At 39.4% G+C, this 27,656-nt stretch overlaps 2 protein-coding genes across 3 annotated transcripts in view; one reads left to right on the top strand and one right to left on the bottom strand.

Moving 5' to 3' along the window:
* The window catches only part of ARMH3 (armadillo like helical domain containing 3), a 158,899-nt gene that overhangs the window by 89,263 nt on the left and 41,980 nt on the right, over positions 1–27,656 (top strand). The window lies entirely within an intron of this gene.
* Positions 26,892–27,350, bottom strand: LOC307112838 (large ribosomal subunit protein uL22-like; the record flags this gene model as incomplete). Its single annotated transcript, XM_079793909.1, has 1 exon — positions 26,892–27,350. The coding sequence occupies one exon, from the start codon at positions 27,348–27,350 to the stop codon at positions 26,892–26,894; it is 459 nt and encodes a 152-aa protein (XP_079650035.1).

The raw sequence follows: 27,656 nt of genomic DNA, 5'->3' as shown, positions 1-27,656 counted from the left end.
GGCAAATGGAATGGAGCTTGTGGGGCTATAGATTCCTTATGAAGCCACAAGGCAATTACAGAGTGCTGTTGGTATTGGATAAAACTGAGTCATACATGGAGTTGGTTTAGGGTCTTAAGGAAATACTACATGGAGGGACCTGGAGAGTATTATGCTAAATGAAATAAGACAGTCAGAGACAGACAAATATCACAAGATCTCACTCATAATGTGGAATCTAATGAATAAAATAAACTGATGAACAAAATAGATCCATAGACATAGAAGAAAATACCACACATTCACTGGAGTGAGCTGTTTGTAAATGGAGAAACTATGCTTTCAGTATTGGGAAACCTAAAGCTGACTTTTCTTATATTTCTTGCTTGCTCTGTGCCTGTTATTTTCCATTTTTCTCAAGTTATTAAGTTGTTCTTGCAAACAATTGAAAAATTAACATTGAGTGGATGAGGCAAACCCAGCAGATGGGGAAACTTGATTTAGCTCCAGATGTAAGCCTTGCCAGGCATTCCCAGTAATAGTAATATACCAGCACATTTATAACTTGGTATATCCTAATGTATGACAGAGCTTGGAGTCAGTGTTTGTTTCCATAGTTTTTTGAGGTTTTTTTTTACGACAAACTGTCCTATCCCTGTAGTGATTTACTATAGTGTTTGGCATGTCTGGGAATGAAAGGAAAAGTGTGAAATTGCGTTGAGAAGGCTGGGATGAGGGTGAGATGTGCTAACAAGATTGCACTGAAGGTTGATCTGCCTTACCTGACCCCAGAGACATTTTGTAGCAAACACAGTTTTATAAATCTCACAAATAAATGTATATTTGCACCTAGCAAGTAAAACAGATATGGTAGTGAGGCCTTATGATAAATATGATTTTCTGTAAGAATCAGGAATTACAAACTGCTTTATTACAAATATCCCTTTGTGACCCAAGGGCAATATGACAAATGTGGGTATTTGAAAGAAAACACTAATTCTTGGTTAGATTATAAAGTGCATATGGGTATAAATTATATTATGTTTATTTATTCATGTATTTACTTGGGCTTTCTAGGCAGCTCCTTTTCATCTGGGATCTGTTTCCTTGATCACATTCTTTTATGCTTGCTTTATCTCCTAATTTGTTGCTTTTCCTTTCAGTGACTTCTGGCTTGGCTGCTGTCCTTATTCTTTTCAAGGGCCATCAAACAGCTGATTTAATATCTTGGCCTGTCCTTTTTCTGAATAGACCAGAAAGGACTGGATTAAGTTTTCTTCTTTTTTAATAATTCTTTATTGTTGAAAGTATTACATATGTCCCCTTTTTTCCCCATTGACCCCCTCCAGCTCGCCCCCAGGACTGGGTTAAGTTTTTAGCAGATGCCTGTGACTATGACCTCTTCCTTCTCTTTGCAAGTCTTTGTTAGGCTTGTACTCCATTTTTATTCCTCAAACTTTTTTTGATAAATTAGCTGCAGAGAATAATTATTATATCATTTTCACTGTTGCTAATGAATTAGACTCAGAGTATGTGTCAAATGTATCAGAGATGCAGTGAGTTTTCTCAGGAGATTCCTAGAAAGATGTGTTTGTGATAAGTGCCACTTATCACACTAAGGCCAGATCAGGGGGAAATATTGGTGATGCTTAGCCTGTGAAAGTTTACATTTTTTTCTTTCTAACATTTATTTTCACTTAGTAAGTTCTAAACTTTGTTCTGCTCTTTCATTTACTGTCTTCTTTAATTATCAAACTCTATAAAGAAGACTATATTATAAACTTAAAGTACACTTTTACCAATGAGGAAACTGAGTCTTAAAGATATTGTGAAATGCAGAAAGTCTCACAATTGTGTGGCAAAGCTGAGAATTAATCATAGACCTTCTAACTCCCAAGTCCAGGGCTCTTCTGCACCAGACGTGGGGAACCTTTTTTCTGCCAAGGGTCATTTGGATATTTATAACATCATTTGCGGACCAAAATTATCAACTTAAAAATTAGCCTTCTACTAGTATATATTGTCAAACATTGAATGAACTCACCCCTAATGCCTTGGCAGGGCCAGACCAAATAAATGGGCCCTCAGGCCAGACGTTCCCCACTCCTGTTTTATACCATACTGCCTCCTTCTGTAGAGTTGCATCAAAGGCTTCCGTAGAGGTAAACATAAAACTCAGCATGATAATTGAAAGGAGTATGGATATTTCAGTTAGAGAAACTGGATTTTTTGTTTTTGTCTTTTAATGTGTGACCTTGAGCAAGTTATTTAGCTTCTCTGGAACTCTTTCCACTACCTATAAAATGGAGATCATGGCAATATCAACTGTTTCATTGGGAAGTGGTTGTGAGAATTACATGATGTAATGTATTTGAAAGCACTTAGTAAACTATAAAAATACTGGTCATTTCACTTAGCCTAATGTTTTTAAGGTTCACTCCTGTTGTAGCATGTGTCAGAATTTCCTTCCTTTTTAGGCTAAATAATATTCCATTGCATGTATGTGCCACATTTTGTTTATTCATTCATCCATTGATGAAGCCCCAAGCGAGTTACTTCCACCTTTTGGTTATTGTGATTTTGGTTATTTGTGCATGGGTGTACAAACATCTGAGCAGTATCTGCTTTTACTTCTTTTGGGCATTAACTGAGAAGTAGAATTGGTGGATCATATGGTGATTCTTTGTTTAATTTTTTTGAGGAATTGCCATACCATTTTTCAGATTTAGCATTTTGAGCCTTCCTTAGAATGTTTCCTAAATATGTCTTCATTTGTCCCTTCTATAAAAGTTAAGATGTTACCCTTAGCCTTAAGAGATATTTTGCTTTTTTTGTGTGGCTTGATTTTGATGCTTTGTATAAGGATGGTCCAGGGAGTTTTCTTTTCTCAGCTGAGGGCAAAAAAGTGATATGCCTAAGAAGTCTATTCCACTGAGCCAACTTTAATGAGTGCTGCCTTTTTATGCTCCTTTTCTTTTTTTCTGAGGTTGTATTGTACATCCATGACACTTTTAAATTTGAATGATTTAGAAAACAGGAGACTGTCAGAAAATTGGACCTGTGGGTTAAATATCTCCCAAGGATACTGTGAGACCTTTAACTGTTTCCTGCCAAGTTGATTATCAAGTTGATTATAAAGGTTTAGGAATAATATTGTGATGGTATGTAACATTTACTTCTGTTGTTTATAAAGGTATTTGTGCTGATCCCACACCTGGAAAGGATTTCTAGGGCAGAGCAAACAAACTCTTAGCCACCTCTCCTGTACTAAGTTCTTTGATAGCCATGGAAGGGATTGGATTGCATGTGAAACTTTCAGACATGTAACAGCTGGGAGGACCTCTGAGACTGATTTGCTAGTTGATGACAGCTACAAATTATGCCTTTGGAATTTTCTGGAATCCAGTACATCTGATGGCAACTGTAACATAGTATCTCACCAGTAGGTAAAAGACTGCAGGCCTTTCTGTTCTTTGGGGTTTAGATTCTGATAATGAAAATTAAAAGTACTCCCACATGTTTGGAGTCCTAAATTTGCTCAAGTGTCAGACTGTTTGCTTTTCACTTGTCTTTCCTCGCTTAGTCATGCTAGTTCTTTAATTGTCAAAGTTATTTGTATTTAAACAACTTGTCTCTCTCTTCCTGTTTGATCCTTCAGAGATGTTCTTAAAATGCAGCTGCTTAGAAAGTGCTATTTTTGTTGCAACACCTGATGTCATTAACATACAGAGCCCTGTGTTTATTCCTCCCCATAGGAGGGTTGTTCCATTACTTTGCCACAAGAAAAGTAAAATATAGCTCCACCTTTAAAATTCTACTTGGTATAATTGTTACTGCAGCTGTCTTCACAGATCTACTAGTCCACAAAAGAACACTCTGGTGTGTGTGTGGAGGGTGGGGTGGGGGGAGGGAACATGTACAGGGATGGAAGGAGAAAACATTTGGGAAGTTTTGCTTAGAGACTTCTATGCTAAATATATCCTGCTACCACTTAGCAGGCTCCTTTATTGGGGTCCTTTAGATGTCTGCTGACTAATGAGTCAAAATAAAACAAGAAAAATGTTAGACTAAAATCTGACCTTCATCTAATCAAACTACTTTCAAAGTAAGTAATTTGAAGTCTGTAATGAATCTCTTCAAGTTAACATCTTAATGCTTTTCACTTAATGAACATTTTATTAGTGCCAGATTCACAATCCCATTCTCTGATTGCTCACAGAAGTAGAGGCTAAATCACTGCAAATAGGTTTTTTCCTGATCTGTAATTTTCTTAATTTGGATAAAATTTGAACTCTATGATTAACATATTAATTTTCTCCTTTATTTGGAATGTGTTTACTTTTTCTTCGAGAACGACTTTTTATTCTTTATTTTATTAAATATATTTTTTATTGATTTCACAGAGGAAGGGAGAGTGAGAGAGAGCTAAAAACATCAATGCCCCCTACTGGGGATTGAGCCCACAACCCAGGCCTGTGCCCTTGACCGGAATCAAACCCGGGACCCTTCAGTCCGCAGGCGGATGCTCTGTCCACTGAGCCAAACAGGCTAGGGCTCAAGAATGACTTTTTAGATATTGCTATGGTTAGTGACAAGACTAGGGTTTGGAATAAGACTTCAGCGCATTTCTTTGTAAATCTCTTACTTGTTCACCTAATGAATTTGCCTCTTGTTACCTTGCTTGTTCTATGGTCTTTTTTGTTCTATGCTAAGAAGCCCCCTCTCCCCCTCCCATTTCCTGCTTATTTGCTTATGTAGCTATTTTCCTTTACTCTAAAAAAAATACTCCCTCCAAAAAAAACGAGAAGAAGAAAAGCTTTAAATGTGTACTCTGCTGGGGAGGCAAAGGAACAAGAATAGCTCTCAGCGGCCTCTACATAGGGGAGTTAACATCCTTTGGAGAAGGTTGTGCATAGAGTTTTGAATGTCACAGAATAAAAACCCTCAGGCAGTAATCAAAGAAAGTACATTGACTGTTGATGGCCACAGAGTTAAAGTTGGAAAGGGAATGTGAGGGCTCAGTCACTCAAAGTCCCCCCAAGCCCTCTTGCCCATGCACCTGTTTGTGCTACAATATTAGTCACGGTTCTCTTATCGCGAGTAGATACTGATGAGTGGGGAAGAGGAGCAGTTTGATGCCAGGCACTTAAGCTGAAGGTTGCAACTTAGTCTAGTGAAAAGTAAATATGGATTAAAGTGAATAGGAGCCGAGGCATTGGGCTGATGACTCAATTAGCAAGAAGTACAGGAACATAGTCTCTTATTCCAGTTGCCTGTTCTAAAGTGGCAGACAGACTCAGATTATCCCCGAGGTTAGAATTTGTCAATAATGACCTTTCTTTTGTTAATCAGATCCGCTGACCTCCTCTTACAGAGGATGAAAAGCACTATGCAGACTAAAACAAAGCACTGAAATGAGGCTTCTGTTATATTGTTTCTCCAATGACTAGGAGCATTACATATTATTCTGATAGTTGCTGTTGCCTAATCTCGTAGGACTACAGTTAGAAATTTAAAAAACCATGTGGCTAATCTGTTTTGCCTTAACTTGGTTTATGCTACAAAGTGAGGTTTTGCATTAGGTCATAGCTGGGCTTGGTGAATTGCAGTGCAGTAAAGAAGTCTTGATTTAGGAAATTCAGATATGTGTTATAGAATATTAAGATTTTTAGTTGGGTCTACTGTGGTTTTAGGTGAGTGTAACTTTAGTGTATGAAACCTGCTTAACTCAACCTGAAATTCCACTGGAGTTTTTTTCCACTTCGATTTTTTTTTTTTTAATTTCAGAGAGGAAGGGAGAGGGAGAGAGAGATAGAAACATCAATGATGAGAGAGAATCATTGATTGGCTGCCTCCTGCATGCCCCCCACTGGGGATCGAGCTTGCAGTCTGGGCATGTGCTCTTGACTGGAATTGAACCTGGGATCCTTCAGTCCACAGGCCAACGCTCTATCCACTGAGTCAAACCGGCTAGGGCCGATTTTTTTTTTTTTTTAAGGATGGAAAAATATAACAAAATTTACCATTTTTGCCATTTTTAAGTCTACAGTTTTATTACATTAAGTACATTCACATAGTTGTGCAACCATCACCACCAGCCATCTCCAGAACTTTTTCATCTTCCTCAACTGATTTTTTTTTTAAGGTAGGATAGGAATCCATTTAACCATGGTTTATTTCACAAACTGTTGGTTTCTAATTGTAACTTACAAAAAGCTTAGCCGAAAATGAGAACAATAGGCATCGTTTAGGTCCCTAATTCATTTCCCTTTTGCATCTTATATCTAGGTTACTTTATAAAGTAGTCTTTTTAAAAGTGGGCACTTTTTCATCTTATCCCTTATTTTTCCCTCTCTATTTATCTTTCCCCAAATCAGGCCAAACTCTGGTCACATAACTCAGGTATTCTAACCATGTTGAACACGTAGACTGTTAACCTGCTAATGGGATGAAAAAGCCATTACTATTGAGTAGTAATATATTATCCTATCAGCAAACCCAAATAGGCATCTCTTCAGCAGATGAAAGTTTAGGTGTCTGGATTATTGTGAACAACAAGAGACATGTTTTTGGCTCCATAGAAGCTTAATCACTCTAAATTCTCAGATTTACACCAGAATGGCTAAGGTACCATACCTCCTCTTTTTTTTTTTTTTTTTATTGGACTTTGATCTTGCAGATTAGCAGTGCCTGGGTCACGGTACCTTAAAAGTTGAAAGAACCTAAGAGGCCATCTACCCTGGTCTCCTTCCCAAAGCTGTTAGGTAATATCCATTGATATTTACTAAGTGTTTGAACACTTAGTAAAATAGTTCTTAATATTTTAGGCTATATTCCATTCAGTTTTTTAAGGGATGAGAATTTCTTCCTCATGTTGGAATTTTCCTCTTCATAACCTGAACCTATTGATTCTATTTCTTCTTTCAGATGCAACACCAAAATGTTCCTGTCTTCTACATGTGAACTTCTTTAGAAGGTTAACATGTATATGATTGCCATTCTTTTGGCAAAACATCCTTTCTTCCCTCAGTTGTTCTTCATATGACATAGTTTCAAAATCTCTGGCTACTGTGATTTTTTAAAAGTCATATCCTAACTTCTCAATTTACCTCCTACAAGTATGGTGTTAGGGTGTGCCTTGTACTAAATAAGCATTCAGTAAAACGTTTATTGGATTGAATGACATCTAAAATGAGATCCAAATATAATCTGAATAGCTTAAATTATAGGGAGACTATTAGCATCTGAGATATGGGCATTTTATTTGCAGCCTCCAATTATATGAATTTTTCAGTAGCAGACTTGCATTGTTGCTTCATAACAAGCTTAGGTCCCACTAAAACCTGTAAATCTGCTTAAAGTGACCTGCTATCAAGCTCTCTCTCCCATCCTGGAATTAATTAGTTGGTAATGATGTTGTGCTTTGTGGTAGTTTATTTGTTTTGTTTTGTTTTAATGCTATAGAAATTTTAAATAATACAGAAGAGTGCAAAGAATAAAATAAAGTAAGGTCATCTAAACTTTCTCCATTCAGAGATAGCTACTACTAGTATTACTGTTTTGGTGAATCTCCTGAACATCTCTGGTTGATTTTTCCCCCCTTTAACCTAAATGAAACTCTATATCCTTATTAACCCTTTGCACTCGCTTGCTTTTTTCTCGATTCCTTTATTCTACTTGGGATTTAATTTTTTTAATACCCCAGATTTTACAAAGCACGGCAGTAGAATAAAAAACTGGAGTTTCTTTTCATACAAACTTATTTATTTGGATTTTTTAATATTTCAAATTATTGATACATTCAATACAATTCGACATACGAGCTGCTACCGATGCTAACCGTGTCGAGTCACACTCGACATCCGAGTGCAAAAGGTTAAATATATCTAATTCATTGCAACCTATTGTTCTAGTTTATTAGGATATATATATATATTAATACTCAGCTGAGGATATGTTATTATTGATTTTAAAGAGAGGAAGGGAGAGGGAGAAAAACATCGATATGAGAGAGAAACATCCATTAGTTGCCTCCTATAAGTGCCCTGACGTGGATTGAACCCACAACCTGGGTATGTGACCTGACGTGGAATTGAACTCGCAATCTTTTTTAGTGTATGGAAAGATGCTCCAACCAACTGAGCCACACCAGCCAGGGCTATTAGGATATATTTTGAGGCCTGATTATGTCATTTAATGTATTAGTTTTCCTTTGCAGTTTTGCATCATCAGCACTTTTGATAAATATGCCTTCTAAATTTTTATCCAGGTGCTTTTATTTAATCCTGACTCTGGTGGATGATTTGGGAACAATCTTTCCCCTCACTGAGTTTTGGCTTGCTGCTGTTATATAAAATGGACTCGAAGACTGAAACAATTCCCTAAGAATCAACTGCAAAGCTCTATGTAAAGAATAAATTTGTGGGTGGAAAATCATCAACCAGAGCCAGACTGGAAAAATAAAATCTTTTTATAGAGAAATCAGAGATGACAACCTTCATAGAATAGTTCAAGTCTTTCTCTATCCTCCTACTCTCCCAAAACCCCTTTGGAGAGGTTTACCACTTGAAATATTAAAGAAGGAGGAGGAGGGGGGCGGGGAAGAAGAGGAAAGATTGTAGCTTATATTGAGAAATTAGGACAGACAGATAAAGGACAGTTAAAAAGGCAGTTTGTGGTGAGGGTGGGTGTGAGAGCTTTACTGAGAAAGAAGATGCTCCTTTAGTCAGTAGTAAGCTTGGTGGTCACAATGAAGTCTCTTCTGTGTTTGGGTCCATTGGGAGAGGAAAGTGTGAAGCTCAATGCTGCCTGCTATTTCTCCCCTAAATAAACCTTGCCTTGTGCATCACATTTCTTCTGGGTTTTTAAAGGTGTGTGATAATCTAGAACTAAAACTGAGGCAGCATTTTAAGCAGGCAATTAATGACATGGTAAGAATTTTTAGCTCCAGTAGATTAATTGTTAAATGAATTGTGTGCATCGTACTGTCATTTTACTGTGATACCAGCCTAATTATAAATATAGTGTTACATAGTAGAAGAAAATAATAAGCAGAATTATGCACTCAGTGATCAGACTTTAGGAATTTCTAACACTAAGGAAAGATTTTCTTCTTAAACTGTCTCTTGCTGTTCTTTTTATGTAGGTTTTGATTAATTTTTACCTTGATTATACATTTCTCTCTGGAGCCCAGATATTGTGCATGCTTTAGCAAAGTGGGCTCCTGTTGTAGGAGGTTTAATGAGATGTTTTTGTTCTAATTGGTTTCTATATAATTTCTTTTAAAACCAATAACATGTGAGTGGGATGTCAAACAGAGGGTGTGCTGACAGGTATTTTCACTATCTTGTATACCAAAGAACATTAATTTATCTCTTCTCATTTGATACTATTTTTATATGATGAAAATTCTCAATCTCAAGGAAGTTCCAAAGACAGTTGGTTCTCATTGGTCTCCCCTCTCCTGCATTCATCTTGGTGACATCTCTGTAAAGGCAGCAGGAATAGCCATCTGTAGTTGGAGCTCATTTTGGGTAGAAGGGGACAAAAGATTTCTGAACAGGGTTTTGACTGTAATACATCTTTCTTAAGGAAAAGTTTACAAGATGGGATTTAGATAGGATGGATTAAAATCTGTTCCTTTTGGCCATTTAATCTAAACTAATTTCCTACTTTAAAAGTATGAACTAGCCGAAACCGGTTTGGCTCAGTGGATAGAGCGTCAGCCTGCGGACTCAAGGGTCCCAGGTTCGATTCCGGTCAAGGGCATGTGCCTTGGTTGCAGGCACATCCCCGGTGGGGGGTGTGCAGGAGGCAGCTGATCGATGTTTCTAACTCTCTATTCCTCTCTCTTCCTCTCTGTAAAAAATCAATAAAATATATTTTTAAAAAAAAGTATGAACTATTTGATAAATTCTGAAGAGTGCTATATGGGCCCCTAGTATATTAATACATGATTGTAATAAAGGTTGATCCTAAAATGAGCCTGTGAACCATTCATCTCAAGAAATGGAATATTGCCGAAACCAGTTTGGCTCAGTGGATAGAGCGTCCGTCTGCGGACTGAAGGGTCCCAGGTTCGATTCCGGTCAAGGGCATGTACATTGGTTGCGGGCACATCCCCAGTGGGGGGTGTGCAGGAGGCAGCTGGTCGATGTTTCTCTCTCATCGATGTTTCTAGCTCTCTATCCCTCTCCCTTCCTCTCTGTAAAAAATCAATAAAATATATTTTAAAAAAAGAATCAAACCCATGACTCTTTGGTGCGTGGGCTGATGCTTTAAAAAAAAAGAAAGGAAGGAAGGAAGGAAGGAAGGAAGGAAGGAAGGAAGGAAGGAAGGAAGGAAGGAAGGAAGGAAGGAAGGAAGGAAAGGAAGGAAGGGAAGGAAAGGAAGGAAAGGAAGGAAAGGAAGGAAAGGAAGGAAAGGAAGGAAAGGAAAGAAAGAAAGAAATGGGATGTTTCCGTAGCCAGTTTGGCTCAGGGATAGAGCATCAGCCTGCGGACTGAATGATCCGAGGTTCAATTCTGGCCAAGGGCACATGCCCAGGTTGCAGGCTCGATCCCCAGTAGGGGGCATGCAGGAGGCAGCTGATCCATGATTCTCTCTCATCATTGATGTTTCTCTCTCTCTCTCTCCCTCTTCCTTCCTCTCTGAAATCAATAAAGAAATATATATAAATAAATATATATATATACACGTGTGTGTGTGTGTGTGTGTGTGTATAAAAGAAAAAAAAACCACAGGAATAGAATGCTGTCCTGGCTGGGTGGCTCAGTTAGTTGGAATGTTGTCCCATGCACGAAAAAGGTTTCAGGTTTGATTCCCAGTCAGGGCACATACCTCGGTTGCGGGTTCCATCCCCAGTTGGGTTGATGTTTCTCTCCCACATCAGTGTTTCTCTCTTCCTTCCCCTTCTCTCTCTCTCTCTCTCTCAAAACAACAACAACAAAAATCAGTTGAGGATTTAAAAAAAAGAATGTTGCAAATTCACTGAAACCCTATCTTTGTTTCTTTTTAATTGAGCTATTATATATGGTAAAATGTGTGATATCTTAAGCATTTAATTGAACAACATTGTACCTATGTAATCATCATCCAGATTAAGACAGAACATTTCCATCACCCCAGAAGTTCCCTCATGACCTTTTTCTTCCTGGAATTATGCACTTGTTTTTATATATGTCATTTTTTAAGGACAACCATGACAGTATCTTTCTAGCTTTTACATTTTTCTTTCTCTTTTTTTTAAAAAAATAATGTTTTTATTGATTTTAGAGAGAGGGGGAGAGGAAGAGAGAGATAGAAACATTGATGAGAGAGAAACATCGATCGGCTGCCTCCTGCACGACCCCACCAGGAATCGAGCCTGCAACCCGGGCTTGTGCCTCGACCGGGAATCAAACCAGCGACCTCTTGGTGCATGGGTTAATAATGCTCAACCACTGAGCCACACCAACCAGGTTTTTCTTTCTTTTTCTTTTTAATTGTATTTTAAAATTACAGTTTATATTCAGTATTATTTTGTGTTAGTTTCGGGTGCACAGAATAGTAGTTAGACAATCATATACTTTACAAAGTGTTCTCTTCCATATCTCCAGTACCTACCTGGCACCATACTTAATTATTACAATAGTGTTGACTATATATTCCCTATACTGTATTTTATATCTCTGTGACTATTTTGTGACTACCAATTTGTACTCCTTAATCCCTTCACCTTTTTTACCCAGTCTCCCAACCCCCTTCTCCTCTGAACTATTCACTTTTGTGACTTCTTTCACCATAAATTAGTTTTGCTGTTTTTTTGTTTTTGTGTGCTTTTTTTTATGATTCTCTAGTTTTAACTTAATTTATTGGGGTGACATTGGTTACTAAAATTATATGTTTCAGGTGTACTATTCTGTAATACATTATCTGTATATTGTCTTGTGTGTTCACCACTCAATTTTGCTCGTTCTTGAACTTCATATAGACATATACAGTTGACACTTGACATACTTGTATACATAGGTTTGAGCTGTGTGGGCCTATTTATTATGTAGATTTTTTCAATAAATATTGTAAATATATTTTCTCTTCTTTATAATTTTCTTAATAACATTTTCTTTTCTCTACCTTACTTTATTGTGAGAATATCTGTACATATAAAAGCCTAAGTGACCATTATGACCGAACGACTGGAACGACCGGTTGCTATGATGTGCACTGACCACCTGCCATGCACGAATTCATGCACCAGGCCTCTAGGACTATATAATACATGTAATATGAAATATGTGGTAATTGACTGTTTATGTTATTGGTATGGCTTCTAGTCAACAATAGGTTATTAGTAGTTAAGTTTTGGGGAAGTTCAAAATTATACATGGATTTTTTTACTATGTGAGGATTGTTGCCTCTAATTCCTTGTGTTGCTCAAGGGTCAACTATACTATGTCCTCTTTTGTGTCTGGCTTCTTGAAGTCAATATAATATTTTTGAGATTCATCCACTTAATGGTGTATATTAGTTCAGTCCTTTAAAAAATAAACATTTTAAAAATTCTTGTAAGAAACACAACAAAAAATTTACCATCATAACCATTTTTAAGTGTACAGTTCAGTTCAATAGTGTTAATTATATTCACATTGTTCTACAACAGATCTCCAGAACTTTTTCATCCTGACAGACGAAACTCTATACCTATTAAGCAACAGCTCCTTTATTTCTTTGAATTTGACTACTTTAGATACCTCATATAAGTGAAATCATACATTATTTGTTTGTCAATTTTGATTTGTTTCACTTAACATAATATCCTCAAGGTTCATTCATGTTGGCATATGTGACAGAATTCCCTTCCTTTTTAAGACTGAATAGCATTCCATTATACGTATAAACCACATTTTGTTTATTTTTTCATCTTTTGATGGACACTTGGGTGGTTTCCATTTTTTACTATTGTGAATAATTTGCTATGAACACGGGTGTGCAGATACCTAGTAGTTCATTCCTTTTTATTGCTGAGCAGTATTTTATTATTATATAACTATACTGCAGTTAATTTATTCATTCTCCCCATTTCTTTTTCAGTTGTATTTTCCAAGCCTGTAGTCTTACTTGTCATCTTCTCTGCCCCTTCCTCTCTCTCTTGTTCTCCTTCCTATGCTTGTCTCCTTCACTGGATTCCTCAACACCTGCAGAATAAAAATTAAGCTTTATAGTGTGGCATACAATTCCACTCTTAATATGCTTTCTGGAATTTCTGTCCTCACTGCAGCTATGCCAGACTACCTACAGTTCTCTGGAGAAAACTTAGAGTTTTCTGAACAAACTGTTTTATACTCCTCATTCTATACATCATCATGCCTCCTTGGCTTAGATTTCCTTCCCCAACTTATCAGATTACCTCCTGAAATAGTACGTGTTGAGTAGCACTTCATTCTTAGGGCCAAACCTGGCCATACTACAGTAGTAACTATCTGCTTGTCTATTTGTCTTCTTTACTAGGCTGTGAGCTTGTTGAAGGCAGGCAGCATCCATGCTTTACTCATCCAGGTAACACAGTGTCTGTGTTCAGTGAATGTGTGTTAAACATAGATCAACAAACATAGAGGTCTGCTCTCTTAGACAAGTGAGGATTCCAATTGGCTGGGCCTGATCTGGAATGTGCTATGAGTCAAAGTACTGAACAAAATTGCCAAGCAGACTCCACAAAAGAGAAATGGACTGAAGGGCCAGGCAGAGTAGAAGAGTTCAGATACACGTCAATGGCTCTGAATAATAGAGCCAAGGATAATAGAGCAAAATGGTTTGAAGGAGGGCAAGCGTTAAAATCTAGAGGGAAATGCCCTGGGCCAAATAGGATATCTGCAACAGCTTTTCTCAAGTTGTAAACACAGTCTGGGTGGAAGTGTGAAAAGCACAAGTTTCCCTTTATAGTTGAATAAGTATTGAATGTTTCATGGGACCCAGCATTGGAGGTCAAGCAGGTCAGTAAAGAGAAAACCACTTTGGCCAAAACCGGTTTGGCTCAGTGGATAGAGCGTCGGCCTGTGGACTGAAAGGTCCCAGGTTCTATTCCAGTCAAGGGCAAGTACCTTGGTTGCGGGCACATCCCCGGTGGGGGGTGTGCAGGAGGCAGCTGGTCGATGTTTCTCTCTCATCGATGTTTCTAACTCTCTATCCCTCTCCCTTCCTCTCTGTAAAAAATCAATAAAATATATTTAAAAAAAAAAAAAAAAGAGAGAAAACCACTTTGGTTGCAGCCAGCAGATGCCTGGGCTCTCTCAAGGAGTTTGCTAAAAAAAAAAAAAATCAAAAAAAAAAATCAAGAAGAGATGGGAACATTTTAAAATATATTTTTATTGATTTCAGAGAAGAAGGAAGAGGCAGCAAGAGATAGAAACATCAATGATGAGAGAGAATCATTGATCAGCTGCCTCCTGCATGCCCCACACTGGGGATGGAGCCTGCAACCTGGGCATATGCCCTGACCAGGAATCGAATCATGACCACCTGGTTCATAGGTCAACACTCAATCACTGAGCCACGGTCAGCCAGGCAAGAGATAGGAATATTAAAGGCTTACAGTACCATGAGCTTTCTTGGTTAAAAAAAAAAAAAGGAGGGAGGATGAACAGTTCAAATATAGCTAAGCAGAGAGGGTAGTTGGGAAGGAGTTCTGAAGATAGTCTCTTATACCTTCTTAGCTAATGTGTGTCCCTCTGTCTTTGAAAATTGAGGCCATTCAAAAACTCAGCCTATTGACTTCTTCAACCTAGTAAAGCTGTTGGGGCTCAGGGAAAGTGGGCCATTGTTTAAAGACAGAAGGAGATTTCTTTGAGTTAAATTTCACTGCATTGAAATGTGCCCCTCCCCACTTTGCTTATTCTGAAGATCAAAAGCTGTTTTTCTCTGTTGTCAGCCTTTGAGGGTCCTCCCTTTGGCTTTTTGGTAATATCTGTGACCTATATATAATTGTCACTCCTAATGCTAAGTGTTTATTTTCTTGGTTTTTTTTTAATGAGCCATTTAGCAATTATCTATGGGTTTGACTAAACTGACCTAGATTTAGAATGCTTGAGGTTAAGACCTCTATGCCTTAAAAAAGAGAAAGACCTCCATGTCTATCGCCATGTACCTCTGCCCTGTAACCCTTAGCTCTTTGGTTGTTCAGGGACTGTAACTTGATTTGAAAAACTCAGTGTTCTTCTTTTTCACCAGAAAGCATGTTCTACTACGGCTGACACTTCATTGTCTCCTGGACAATTTTGAGTCGGATAACAAATTAGAGTTTGGGATACATTACAGATGATAAATGTGACTTCCTTAAAGGGAAATCCATTTGTTTTGCTTAGTGTTTCTGTGATTAATTACTTGCCAGATTAAATTGCTCCATAGAAATGCATAATATTTTATTCAATTGCTCTTCATGGTGATTAATTAGGCCATACTATTGCTTTGTATGTTAATTATGTTGACTTTTTCCCCCCCTCATCTGTGGTTTAATTAATACAGCATTTATTTGAAAGACTGTTTTTAGAATGGGACACTGTTGAAGGAGGATGAAGCTTAATGTTGCTTTTAGGCTGGTGTTAGAGAGTAACACTTCAAATTTTCCGAGTTTGTTTTCTATTGGTCCTTATCTGTATCTGTGATGTCCAGAAAGTACATTAACTGCAAATGAATTGGGGAAAGCTCTGGTTTTCCTGTAGTTATTAAAGGTGATATACTGAAAATTCTTGGCTCAACTGAAAATTGATTAAAAATATAGAGGAGAAGCTACTGATGCAATGTGTGCTGTAAATCAAGTGTAAAATAAATGGTAGTGTGTGTGGTTTGGGAATGAGTGTTGTTTTCTAAGATGTTGCAGGATGTTGAGGAAATTGGGCATATTTAGCATTTTTATTAATGAGTTAGGGCTAAAAGTAAACAAAGTCTTAATGAAGTTTGTAAGTGATAATGGTTTGGAGATGTTTCTTATACCCAGGAGAGCAAAAAAATGATATTGTAGATGGACCAGGAAGAGAAACATCACAAATATAGCATCACAGCTATTTCATTGGGAAAGTATATAACTGTTTTATAGAAATACCATGCATAGAACCAGGTAACAACGAATTCAATTGCGTTATGTAGTATGAGAGAAACCAGACTGAGAAGGCTACATAATGTATGATCCTATGTTTATGACATTCTGGAAATGGCAAAATTGTAGGGACAGAATTCAGATCAGCCAGGGGCTAGAGTTGGGAGGAGGAGGGACACAGGGGAACTTTATGGGTGAAGGAACTGTTCTGTATCTTGATTGTGGTGTTGATTACATGACTGTATGCATTTTTCAAAACTTGTAGACTCTACACTAAGAAGGGTAAAATTTTCTGTATGTGGATTTTACCTTAATTTTAAAATTGGGGGGGGGGGGAAAGGTCTTCAGGGGGAAGGGAAAGAAATACAATTTTTGACCATCACTACCATACTTTATATGTGGCAATTTTTTGAAAATAATTTGAGTAACAGGAAGTAGAATTGGAGGATTTGGATTTTCCTCATGTTGCTTTCAAATTCCAAGGAAGCAGAAATGGGAGGGTGGGTTGTAGTGTTCCTTAGGTATTAGTATTATATAAACCTGTATACTAATGAGAGGGTTATTTTAAGAAGGAAATCAGTTAAGGAGCTCTTGGACCTTGTTGATAGCCATCAGACGTAGAAAAGAGGATCATTTCCCAAATTTATGGATTGAATCCAATTATTTGGGTTTTCTATTAACTTAATTTTTATCTTAGAGCTTTATTTATTTCTTCTGTCTGGGCCCTCCCACTGTTGAAATGTTATAAGACACAGAAGAATGCCAGGGATATTTGTGTCCCAGAACTGACTTCAGAGACAACTTCTATAAGTCTCTGCATTTGGACTGGAACAAAAAGCTTGGTCACTCTATGGGTGTCTAAGTCAGGTTTGCACCATATCAGGGATAGGTGAACCACAAATGCTAAACCAATGCTGATAGCTGCGGCGCCTCTTTTCCCCTCTCCCCCATGTCTTCAATGTTCTAAACTTTGTGTAGAGTGTTTGCTTTACATGTCCAACTTGAAGCACCTCCCTGAATGCCAAGCTATTCAATATCTACTCAATATCTCTAAAAATATCCCAGTGAGGGAAATTATATAATGGTAGTATTGCATTAGTTGCAGGGATAATATTCAGGATAGCTCTGTGGCTGCAGCTTAGTGTGCTAACTGCTGACTACCCAGAGCAGATGTGTGGCCATCATTCTGACCCAGACTGGGAAGATTACATTTAGTAAAATGCTGACTCCCTAAATGACTTGCAGAGCAAATGTCTCTGGGTCTTTCAATGTTTTCAGCTGAATGATTTTCCGCTCTGGACCTGAAGGGGCTGCTGTGGCTCCCAACCAAGACTCCATCTGTTAAAACCTCATATTGATTTGTATCCCTGTTTACAAAAATTCTGTCCCTTCTTCTCCTTCTAGTGTGATAAAATAATGCATATATGCTGTCAGAACAGCACTCTAATAATTTTGTTCAGGGTTAAATTAAACTAATTTAATCAGAAATGGGACTTTCTCATAGCCATCTATATCAAGTGGCTTATTGTTTTCTTTTTCTGACTTAACATGTCCACTAATACTTGCAGGGTCAGCAAATAGTAATTATAAAGCTGTAATTAACCTTGTAAAAATAATAAATAATAGTAGAGAGAGAAATCATAACATGACATTTAAAATTTTTTACTAGATAAATAGGTGATAATGAAACACTATGAGGTAAGGGTTTATGTCAGCTGTGTATCATATCTTAATCCTGTATTTTTGTGCCCCTTCCACCCAGAAGGGATAAAGTGCAATTTACTGACTATATGTAGTAAACAGACAGTACTTCATTTAGCTGGGAAATGCAGATCCATCTTGGCTAACTCTTAACTAATCATAGTTACTTATGTATTTCCTGTATAACAACCCCATGCCGGGGCGGGCGGGCGGAAAAAAAAAAACAACCCCATGCCCTTAGCTCCTGACTTGCATTGAGAGTACCACATGGCAAGACTTCATAGAGTACTATTGCAATTAAGACTTTGGAAGAACATCTGAAGTCCAGGGTGCAATCTTGTTGGACCTGAGATAGAATCTTCCTACATAATAAAAAGGCAATATGCAAATTGCATCACTCCGCTACGCCCACGATTGGGCCAGCTGGAGGCGCGGGGGGGCGGGACTCAGGGTGGCCGATTGGCTGGCGGTAGGAGCGGGGGGCGGGGACTCGCGAGTCCCCGCGCCCCGCTCCTACTGCCAGACTAAACGGCCGACGCTGTGGAAGACGCTGGTGGTTGGCCGATTGCGTGGCTGCTGGCAGCAGTTTTCCGCCAGCAGCAGTTTTCCTCTGGCCACCCGCCGATCGGAGCGCCTCCCGGATTGGAGTTCCTCTCGGGGTGGCCGATCGCGCTGGCGGGAGGCGCTCTGATCGGCGGGTGGTCAGAGGAAAACTGCTGCTGGCGGAAAACTGGTGCCGGCAGCCAGGTGAAAGTCTATTGCACAAAACTTCGTGCAACGGGTTTCTAGTATATAATAAAAGGCTAATATGCAAATTGACCAAACAGCAGAACAACCAGTCACTATGACGCGCACTGACCACCAGGGGGCAGATGCTCAATGCAGGAGCTGCGCCCTGGTGGTCAGTGTGTTCCCACATGGGGAGCACTGCTCAGCCAAAAGCCTGGCTCATGGCTGGCGAGTGCAGTGGTGGTGGCGGGAGCCTATTCTGCCTCTGTGGCAGCACTAAGGACTCCTCGGGGGATGTCTGCCTGCTGACTGGACTACAAGAGGGCACAGGCCAGGTGAGGGAACACCCCCCCTCTCCCTGCAGTGCACAAATGTTGTGCACTGGGCCTCTAGTATGACCAGAATAGCTATGTTCCTACTATAGCTCCTATGAAAGGCTCCAGGAGATGACCATCCATCATTTGCTTCTGGAGAGTTTCTGAAGTGTTCCCTCCTTCTGGTGATGTCATGGAAGTCACTCTAGGAAGGAGGAGGCACTAAACCAAATAGGTCTGTTGAGAACATTTGCCCACTAGAAACTGGTAGCCTTGACTTTAGTTAAGGTTGATGTTCTTCCTTCTGTCTGACCTTGGAAACAAGAGTTTTCTGCTCTAGAGCAAGAATTTCCTCCCTTTTTGGTTATTCTTCCAGACATAATGTGTACATGTATGCTTTGTTTTGGGGTTTTTTGTTTGTTTATCAGTCATTAGGAAATGCAGAATTCGACATCTATTCTTTTTAAAAATATATATATTTCTTTTGATTTCAGAAAGGAAGGGAGAAGGAGAGAGAGAGACATAAACATCAATGATGAGAGATAACCATTGATTGGCTGCCTCCTGCACCCCCCCCCCCCCCCCCACTGGGGACCGAGTCCGCAACCCGGGCATGTGCCCCTGACCAGAATCGAACCCCGGACCCTTCAGTCCGTTGGCCGACGCTCTACCTGCTGAGCCAAACTGGCCAGGGCACGACATCTAGTCTTAATAAAAATTCTCATGATGCTAGGAATAGAAGAGCATATCCTCAACTGATAAAGCATATGTTCATTTAGGTGATGTATTTTCATTGGCAATATTTTATCTCTATTTAGATTTAATATAATTTGCAATTGAAAAAGTAGAGTTAAATATCCAAGTTGTCCAAACTTACTTAAAGGTTTTTCAATAATTGAGTAACTAAAAATAATTTCTCCGTAACATTTGCATCCATATTGATAAAAGCGGTTCATCTGCCTTACTGGCATGGCTCAGTGGTTGAGTGTCGACCTATGAACCAGGAGGTCATGGTTGGATTCCCAGTTTGTGGGCTCAATCCCCAGTAGGGGCATGCAGGAGGCAGCTGATCAATGATTTCTGTCATCATTGATGTTTCTATCTTTCCCTCCCTTCCTCTCTGAAATAAATTTTAAAAGTTTTTAAGTGGTTCATCTTTTTTAGAATTCATTTTACTTCAAAGCAATATCTGTCCAGGTTAAGGAAAATCACTAACTCTTGTGTTGACAAACACCATTTTAGTTCAAGGCCTCATAACCTCTCACATTATAAGAGCCTCCTAACTGTTCTCTACCTCCAGTCTTTTCCGTTTATTTAATCACTAGAGTTGAATTTCAGAAGCACAGGTCTTCACAGTACTGGTGGGAGTATATGTTGTTATCATGATTTTTTTCAGGCAATTTGGCAATAGTTAAGTGCAAGTTGCCCAAACCTTATGACACAGTAATTCCATTCCTAGGTATATTTTCTGAAGACACTCTCCCAAATGGTCACAGGGATATATAAGTAGGAACATTTATTCAGTATTGTCTTTCATACCAAGAAAGTGGGAAACCACCTACATTTCAATCAGTAGAATGGATTATAGTATATTTATACAATGGAATATTATGCAACATTGAAGTTGGATTAGAGCAACACAAGTCAATAAAAATCTTACAAATATAATATTGAATAAAAAAGTTGTAGAACGTAAGATAATATGCACAAAAAGTTTAAAAATACACAAAAATTAGTAAGTTATTTAGTAAGAAGAGTAAAGCAGCTTATAAGAATGATAAATCCCAAAATCAAGAGACTATTTATTTGGGAAGAGAGTGACAGATATGCAGTCAAGAAGAGGTATGTGGCCCCAACTAGTTTGGTACAGTGGATAGAGCATCAGCCTGTGGATTGAAGGGTCCCAGGTTTGATTCTAGTCAAGGGCACATGCCAGGGTTGTAGGTTCGATCCCCAGTGGGTAGTGTGCAGGCGGCAGCCGATCAATGATTCTCTCTCATCATTGATGTTTCTCTCTCTCTCGCCCTCTCCCTTCCTCTCTGAAATCAATTAAAATATACACTGAGGGGCCAGATTATTATGATCTCTGAACGCATAATAATATGGCCACTCAGTGTGTGTGTGTGTGTGTGTGTGTGTGTGTGTGTGTGTGTGTGTGTGTATTTTTTTAGAGGCCCGCTGCATGAATTCGTGCATGGGTGGGGTCCGGCCAGCCTGGCCAGGGGGAGGGGACATGGGCAGTTGGCCAGCCTGCCTGCTGGTCGAACTCCTGGTCAAGGGGACAATTTGCATATTAGCCTTTTATTATATAGGATATACACTGAGTGGCCAGATTATTATGCGTTCAGAGATCATAATAATCTGGCCACTCAGTGTGTGTATGTGTGTGTGTGTTTGTTTGTTTATTTACTTATTTTAAAAAAGAAGAGATACATGGAGGGTTTGGAAGGTAATTGTAATGCTTTCTGAAGTTGGATATTAGGTACATAAACATTCAGTATATTCTTTTCTGCACCCTTTTCTATGTCTGAAGCATTTAATTTTTAAAAATTACCAGATTTAAATCTTGTGTGATTCCCCCTCACTGATAGGGATAGGATAATGTCCAAACTTCTTTGCATGACACCTTGACCTCAGCCTACCTTCCTTTCTAGTTTTATTTACTGTCACTCTCCCATCTGTCCTAAGATCTGGCCGAAGTACAATTGGCCACAGAATCTCAAATGTCATACCTCTGCACATGTTTTTACCTAGAATGTCTTCCCATTCCTCTTTTCACCTAGCAAAATCCTATTTATGCTTCAAAATCTATCTCAGATGTCACATTCCTTGAAAGCTTTCTGGGTTCTTTGAAGAAGTATGATTCCCACCTGTATTACCACAGGACTTTATACATCTCTTAAAGAACTTGTCACATTGTGGTATTGTCTTTTATTTATCTGACCATCACTAGATGGCAAACTCCTAAGGACAGAGACCACGTTTTGTTTTGTTTTGTTTCTGTAATCACTGCCCCTAGCACAGTGCTGTATGGTACAATAAAAGAATGAGTGGATGGCTGGAATGAATGGTTTTATCTTCCAAGGCCTTAATATTGCCACCATCATCTTCCAGAATCATCAGCCGATCTGAGGTCCTAAGCTAGGGAAGTGGATATTGAGATGTCTAAGTGCTTATAGAGCTCCCCTTCTGATTGTGCTCTCTAATGTTTCTGTGGGGCCCCCATATAAAAGAGTGCTTCAGATCTTAATAGATATTATGCAAAGTGCTGCATGTTGTTCATGGATTCCAAAGAAATAACTTAGGGTACTTAGGGTACTGAAACTGAAAGACCTGGGTTTATTAGGATTTATGTGTGCACTGGTTGCAGCCGACTGGTGAAGTTTACTGCCACACTGGCTGCCACCAAGGAAGTTGTCCCACTAAGTCCATCTGGCCTATGGATGGGCCACACTAGAGTCAACGGACCAGTGCTCTTCGTTTGCCGCCATCTAGACTTTCCCAACATAAGGTTTTATAGAATACAGAAAACAGAAAAACAGGGCATGCAAGGAGGGGGGTGTGCCTGTAGTGAGATCAAAACAAGAGCTGTTTATAATCCAGGCTCCCATTTAGAAGCAGTTTCTCTTTGGCCTTTCTTAGACTGAGTTGCTGCCAGGTTCCCAAGGTCTCACAGTCTGCTTACAGGATGGGAGGGAGAGTTGGAGTATGGGAAGGGCCCAATACATTCTTGGCAACTCCTGAATTAATCTAGGATAGCCAGGAAGTATGCTTTGGGATTATCAAGAGAGTCCCCTTTCTCATTGATGAGCTGAATTGTTTTTCCTGACACAGTAGAATTTACTACTAATTCCTTCTAGAGTAACAAGAGGACAGCCAAAAAGTTTTAATTATCTAAAATGGGGCTTTGAGACAACTAAAGCAACTTTGAAGTGAATTATTAATAGCATTATGCATTGTTTTTCTTCCTTTTTAAATTAAATCCTCACCTGAGGATATATCATTTATTTATTTATCTTTATTTTAGAGGAAGGGGGAGAGGGAGGGGGGAGAGAGAGAGAGAGAGAGAGAGAGAGAGAGAGAGAGAGAGAGAGAGAGATTGAGATTGAGATTGATGGGTTGCCTCTCATACTCTCCTCAACTAGGGACTGAACCCTGCAATCTAGGTATGTGCTCTGACAGGAAATTGAATCTGTGACCTTTCTGTGTATAAGACGACACTCCAACTGAGCCACACTGGCTTGGGCTGTCTTTCTTACTTTTTAAATTAACAAGTCAAGACAATTAATGCTATTTTTATCTTACAGATCTCCTGAATGTAAAAGATGGTTTTATAAGGATGCTTTTAAAAAGCCCTCTTATTGGCTGAAGTGATGGATTGCTATCATTTATGTAAGCTAGAGGCCTTGCTGAAGGAATCTGTGTTCTGATGTTCTGATGCTGTCTCACGTGCTATTGTTTTAGATGTTTGGATGCCTTACTGCTGCTGGCAGTAGGTGTTTTTTCAGGCTCTTTATGAAGTAAAAGTTCTCTTATGTATTTCTTACTGAGGACCTTCCCAAATGCATATTATTGTCTTATAAACCAAAAGAGGACCAAGGAAACTGTTATAATTAACAGGCAGCTGCAAAGCAGAGCCATTTATTCTCTTCAGTGTGGTTTGGTGGAGATCAGAGACTCAAGGCTTCAGTGTGGCTTTAAGTGGAACAGCTGCCACACCAGCTGGAGACTGACACTCTGTGGAGGGCGGGGCGGGCACAGCACCACCGAGATCCATCACTCCCATGAGACTGAAAGGCCTGCCTTCAGCTTACTAGTATGTAGCTGCTGTGTGCTTACATTTAGTTTTAGGTGAAAGGAGGCACAGAACCTGCCATAGCCTAACTCCATGAGCATCTTTGAGTCAGTATTGAGCAAAAAGGTGCAAATAGGACTCTGGCAGGCTTGTGGCTTTCACAAAGATATCCTGCTACTCTTTAGCTGGGGAAGCTTTAAAATAAGACTTAACTCAAGCACTGTCTCCTTCAGGATGCCTTTTCTAAGCCCCCAGGTTGGGCTATACCCGCCTCCTCCTCATGCTCCCATGATACCGTTTAGCCCTTGCCATATTATAATGAAATTGTCTATGGTGTGTCTTTTCCATTAACCTCTATATTCCTTGCTAATTGGAATCAAATGTCATTTGCCTCCTCCATTTCCTAGCATAGTACCTGCACATAGTAAATATTCAAATGTTTGTCAAACAAATTAAACTATCAAGAGTCAATGGCTGTACTAGCAAAACCTCACGTTCAGAAACCGTAGAACTTTCTTCTAGGGACGATTGTTCCTTCACTACATAAGAAAGCTGTCATCACTTCTTGGCCTTATGGCTAAGATCAAGTGGAGAAAGCAGTCAATTTGCAGAGTAAGGGAGGGGGAGAAAATAGAGAAATTCTCTCTTTCTAAAATGGTGCATATAGTAGTATAAAGTTCTGTAATCACTATAAAACCAAATTTCTCCTTTGGGCAGTGTCACCACTATTTCTGGGATATTGAAGAGAAAGCAACTAATAAGTTCTTCGTGAGCATAAAACAATTATACCCAGCCTCCCACAGAGACAATCTGCCAGAGCCAACTGCCTTACCCTCCACATGGGCTTCATTTTCTTACTCCAGAATCTCATAGACTCTCCCCCAAAGACGTTCATCTTGTTGCACTATTATGATGAATGTTTGGAGCTGGTTCTTACCCCCTGCTTTACTAGCTATTATTGGGGGTGCTGTCAAAGAATCAGTCTCCAATTTTATCCTCCAATTAAGTCCTCTCCTGGGCAGCGCTGCTTGGTTTTGAATAGTCGTCATCTAGTCTCCCTTTTCCCACCTCCCACTGCCTTTGAATATAAGGAAATTGCAGGCCTGTTGCAAACAAAGCACTGTGGTAGAAAGTAGGGTTGCAAGTCATTTTCTACCACAGCTCTTTATGTGCTCTTGTTCTAGGCCTAGAGGGAAGCTTAAATGTATGGGTGCCTGCATGTGCATGTGCTGTGAGACATCCATCAATTTCAGTCACAAGCCATTCCATGTCATTTCTTCAATTGGCTGATCATGTCTGTCTCCCAGCAATGTCTTTAGGATCTACTCTGTATAATGAGGTAGAGATTTATTGGTTTCTGAACCCAGGGGCCTTACCTACCTGTCTACTCTTAGCTGCTCCTCTGAGTGATAGACACATGGCCTGTGATGAGTTTTTTTAATGTTGTATGATTTTTAAATTTGTCTCAACAGGTATTCCTGCAGTCTTCCTCTTGTGAGGTACCTGACTTAGTAGGCTACCATTTAGTTAGTTTGGGACTTTCATTTTGTCTCTCATAATTATTTTCGGAAAGAAATAGGGCCAAAAGTTGTTCCAGGTGCCATTTGTAAATCTTAGGATAATTGATAAATATCCATTTCACTAGCAAATCATGCATTTTGTTCAATAATAGATATCGATTAGGTTGTTGAGAAAAATCTGACCCTTTTGCTTTGGAGCTAACTCATTAATAATCTGATATTGAGGCTGCCACTAACATTGGAAAAGCAACATGCCTCAGTAGTATATTTTTTCCTGTAGAAAAAGTATATTGAAATGAAGTTTTAACTTTTTCCTTATTCAGTGAAATACTATCAACTTCACCCAAGCAGAATGGTCCAATACTTTGAGCAGCTTATTTATTCTTCATTTACCTTTTTAAAAAATATATATTTTCTTTTTTTAAAGCAATGCTTACTATTTTATTTGTTTGTTTGTTTATTTATTTTTGATCATCGCCTGAGGATGTTTAGTGAGAGGAAGAGAAAGAGAGTGAGAGAGAAACAGAAAAAAACATCTATTGGTTGCCTCCCATACATGCCTTAACTAGCTAGTATCAAACCCGAAACCCTTCAGTGTATGAGCAATGCTTCAGTCACTGCTATGCATGTGCTATGAGACCAGCCAGGGCTTCATTTACTTACTTTATTTTTTTGTTAATCCTCACCTGAGGATAACTTTTCCATTAATTTTTAGAGGGAGTGGGGGAGAGAGAGAGAGAGAGAGAGAGAGAGAGAGAGAGAGAGAGAGAGAGAGAGAGAGAGAGAGAAACATTGATGTGAGAGAGATGCCCTTGACTGGTAATTGAACCCACAACCCTTCAGTGCTCAGGCCGATGCTCTAACCACTTACCCATGCCAGCCAGGGCTTCATTTACTTCTTGACCTACTAACCTATCCCATTTTTCTTACCTTACTAATCAAACGTCTATGCAGTTCCCCTGCTTTCTCCCATATCTCTGCCTCTCTCTCTCTCGAGGCTCCTTTCTCTAGCCAACCACACCTCTTTCCCCAATATTTACAGCCAGGCTTCTTACAAAAAACACTGGTGCTAAGGCCTCTCTGAAGGCAACATAAGTCACTGCCAGAGCAGGTGAAAGCAGCCTGTTTTTTAGAGCTGACAAGAAGGGTGAAGCTCTCCGTCACAATGGGTGAGCGAGCAGACAGGGCCGAGTAACGCCACATCGCAGTGGTTAGTACCTGCAGGCTCAGAGCTGACGGTGCACTGTAATAAGATTCATCTCTGTTCACTTAACTGATGTGGGCTTTATGGTAAATGTTCGCTTGCTTAATTACTTTGGCAGACTCACTGATTGCCTTTCCTGAGGAGTTCCAAAAGGTGCCCCTGGGATAGAGCATAAACCTCTTTCCATGTCTTTTAATTTCATTCTTTACTTGGAGTACTTAAAAACTGGTATGTGATCCATTTGTCTGCCATCCCCTCTCTGCTGTGCATGAACATTAGGACCACTCCTGTCTAGTATGGTGTCCATATGCCTGCACTAGACCACTCAGAAATATTGACAGCCTTTCCCCTCCTTTGTCCATATGGGATCCCATTCCTCCCTTGCTACCACTGAGGTATATGCACAGCTCTTCTGATTAGTTTGGGATTCATGTACCTTTTTTCTCTATCTAGTATGGGATCCACAGACAATTTCCCTCTTTTTTTTTTAATTTTAATTTTTTGTTAATCCTCACTCAAGGATATTTTTTTCCATTGATTTTTTTTTTTTTTTTTTTTTTAGATTTATTTTATGCTGAATTTACACCCGGGCCATAAGTTTTTGTTTCTTTATTTTCTTCTGGGATACCTTTTTCTTCTGTGCAATGTGGCAAGGAGAGCTCATGTATGGGTTAATCCGCCCACGGGCTTTGTAGATTCTACAACGCATCTTGAGAGCTTTGTTCACCTGAATATGCTCAATGATCAGAGATTCTACATCTAAACCCTTAAGTTCAGCATTGCTCTCGGCATTTTTAAGCATGTGCAGCAAAAATTCAACACTCTTTTTGGGCCACCAACCCTGTGTCCAGCCCCACTGTTTCGCCTGGGCATACCTACCAGCTCCACCATTGTAACGACAGAATGGCACACACTGCTTCTTTAAAGTGACACCCTTCAGATACTTGGTGTGTTTTCGAATGTGCATATCCTTAATGGCCTGGGCAGTTTCACGAGTGTTCTTAAAGTGAATACAAAGTTTGAGCCTCTTGATATGCATGATTTCGTGGAGTTTTCTGGGTCTAGTGAATAGCGAACCATTTTCAGAGGTCACCTATGGCCACTTTGGGGAAGAGGAAGAGGTGTGTGTTTTTGTTGTTGTTTTTCGGACAGAGTGGAAGGGTGGGAGTTGGGGGTGGGGGAGAGAGAGAGAGAGAAACATCGATGTAAGAGAAAAACATTGATGTGAGAGAGACTCATCGATTGGTTGCCTCTTGCACAAGCCCTGACCAGGGCCAGGGATCGAACCGGCAACCCAGGTACATGCCCTTGACCGGTAATCGAGCCCATGACCCTTTGATGCATG

The sequence above is a fragment of the Cnephaeus nilssonii genome (assembly GCF_951640355.1).
Source record: "Cnephaeus nilssonii genome assembly, chromosome: 16".
Classification (NCBI taxonomy): Eukaryota; Metazoa; Chordata; class Mammalia; order Chiroptera; family Vespertilionidae; genus Cnephaeus; species Cnephaeus nilssonii.
The sequence above is the reverse complement of the archived record's forward strand: the minus strand, read 5'-3'. Positions and strand labels throughout refer to the sequence as shown.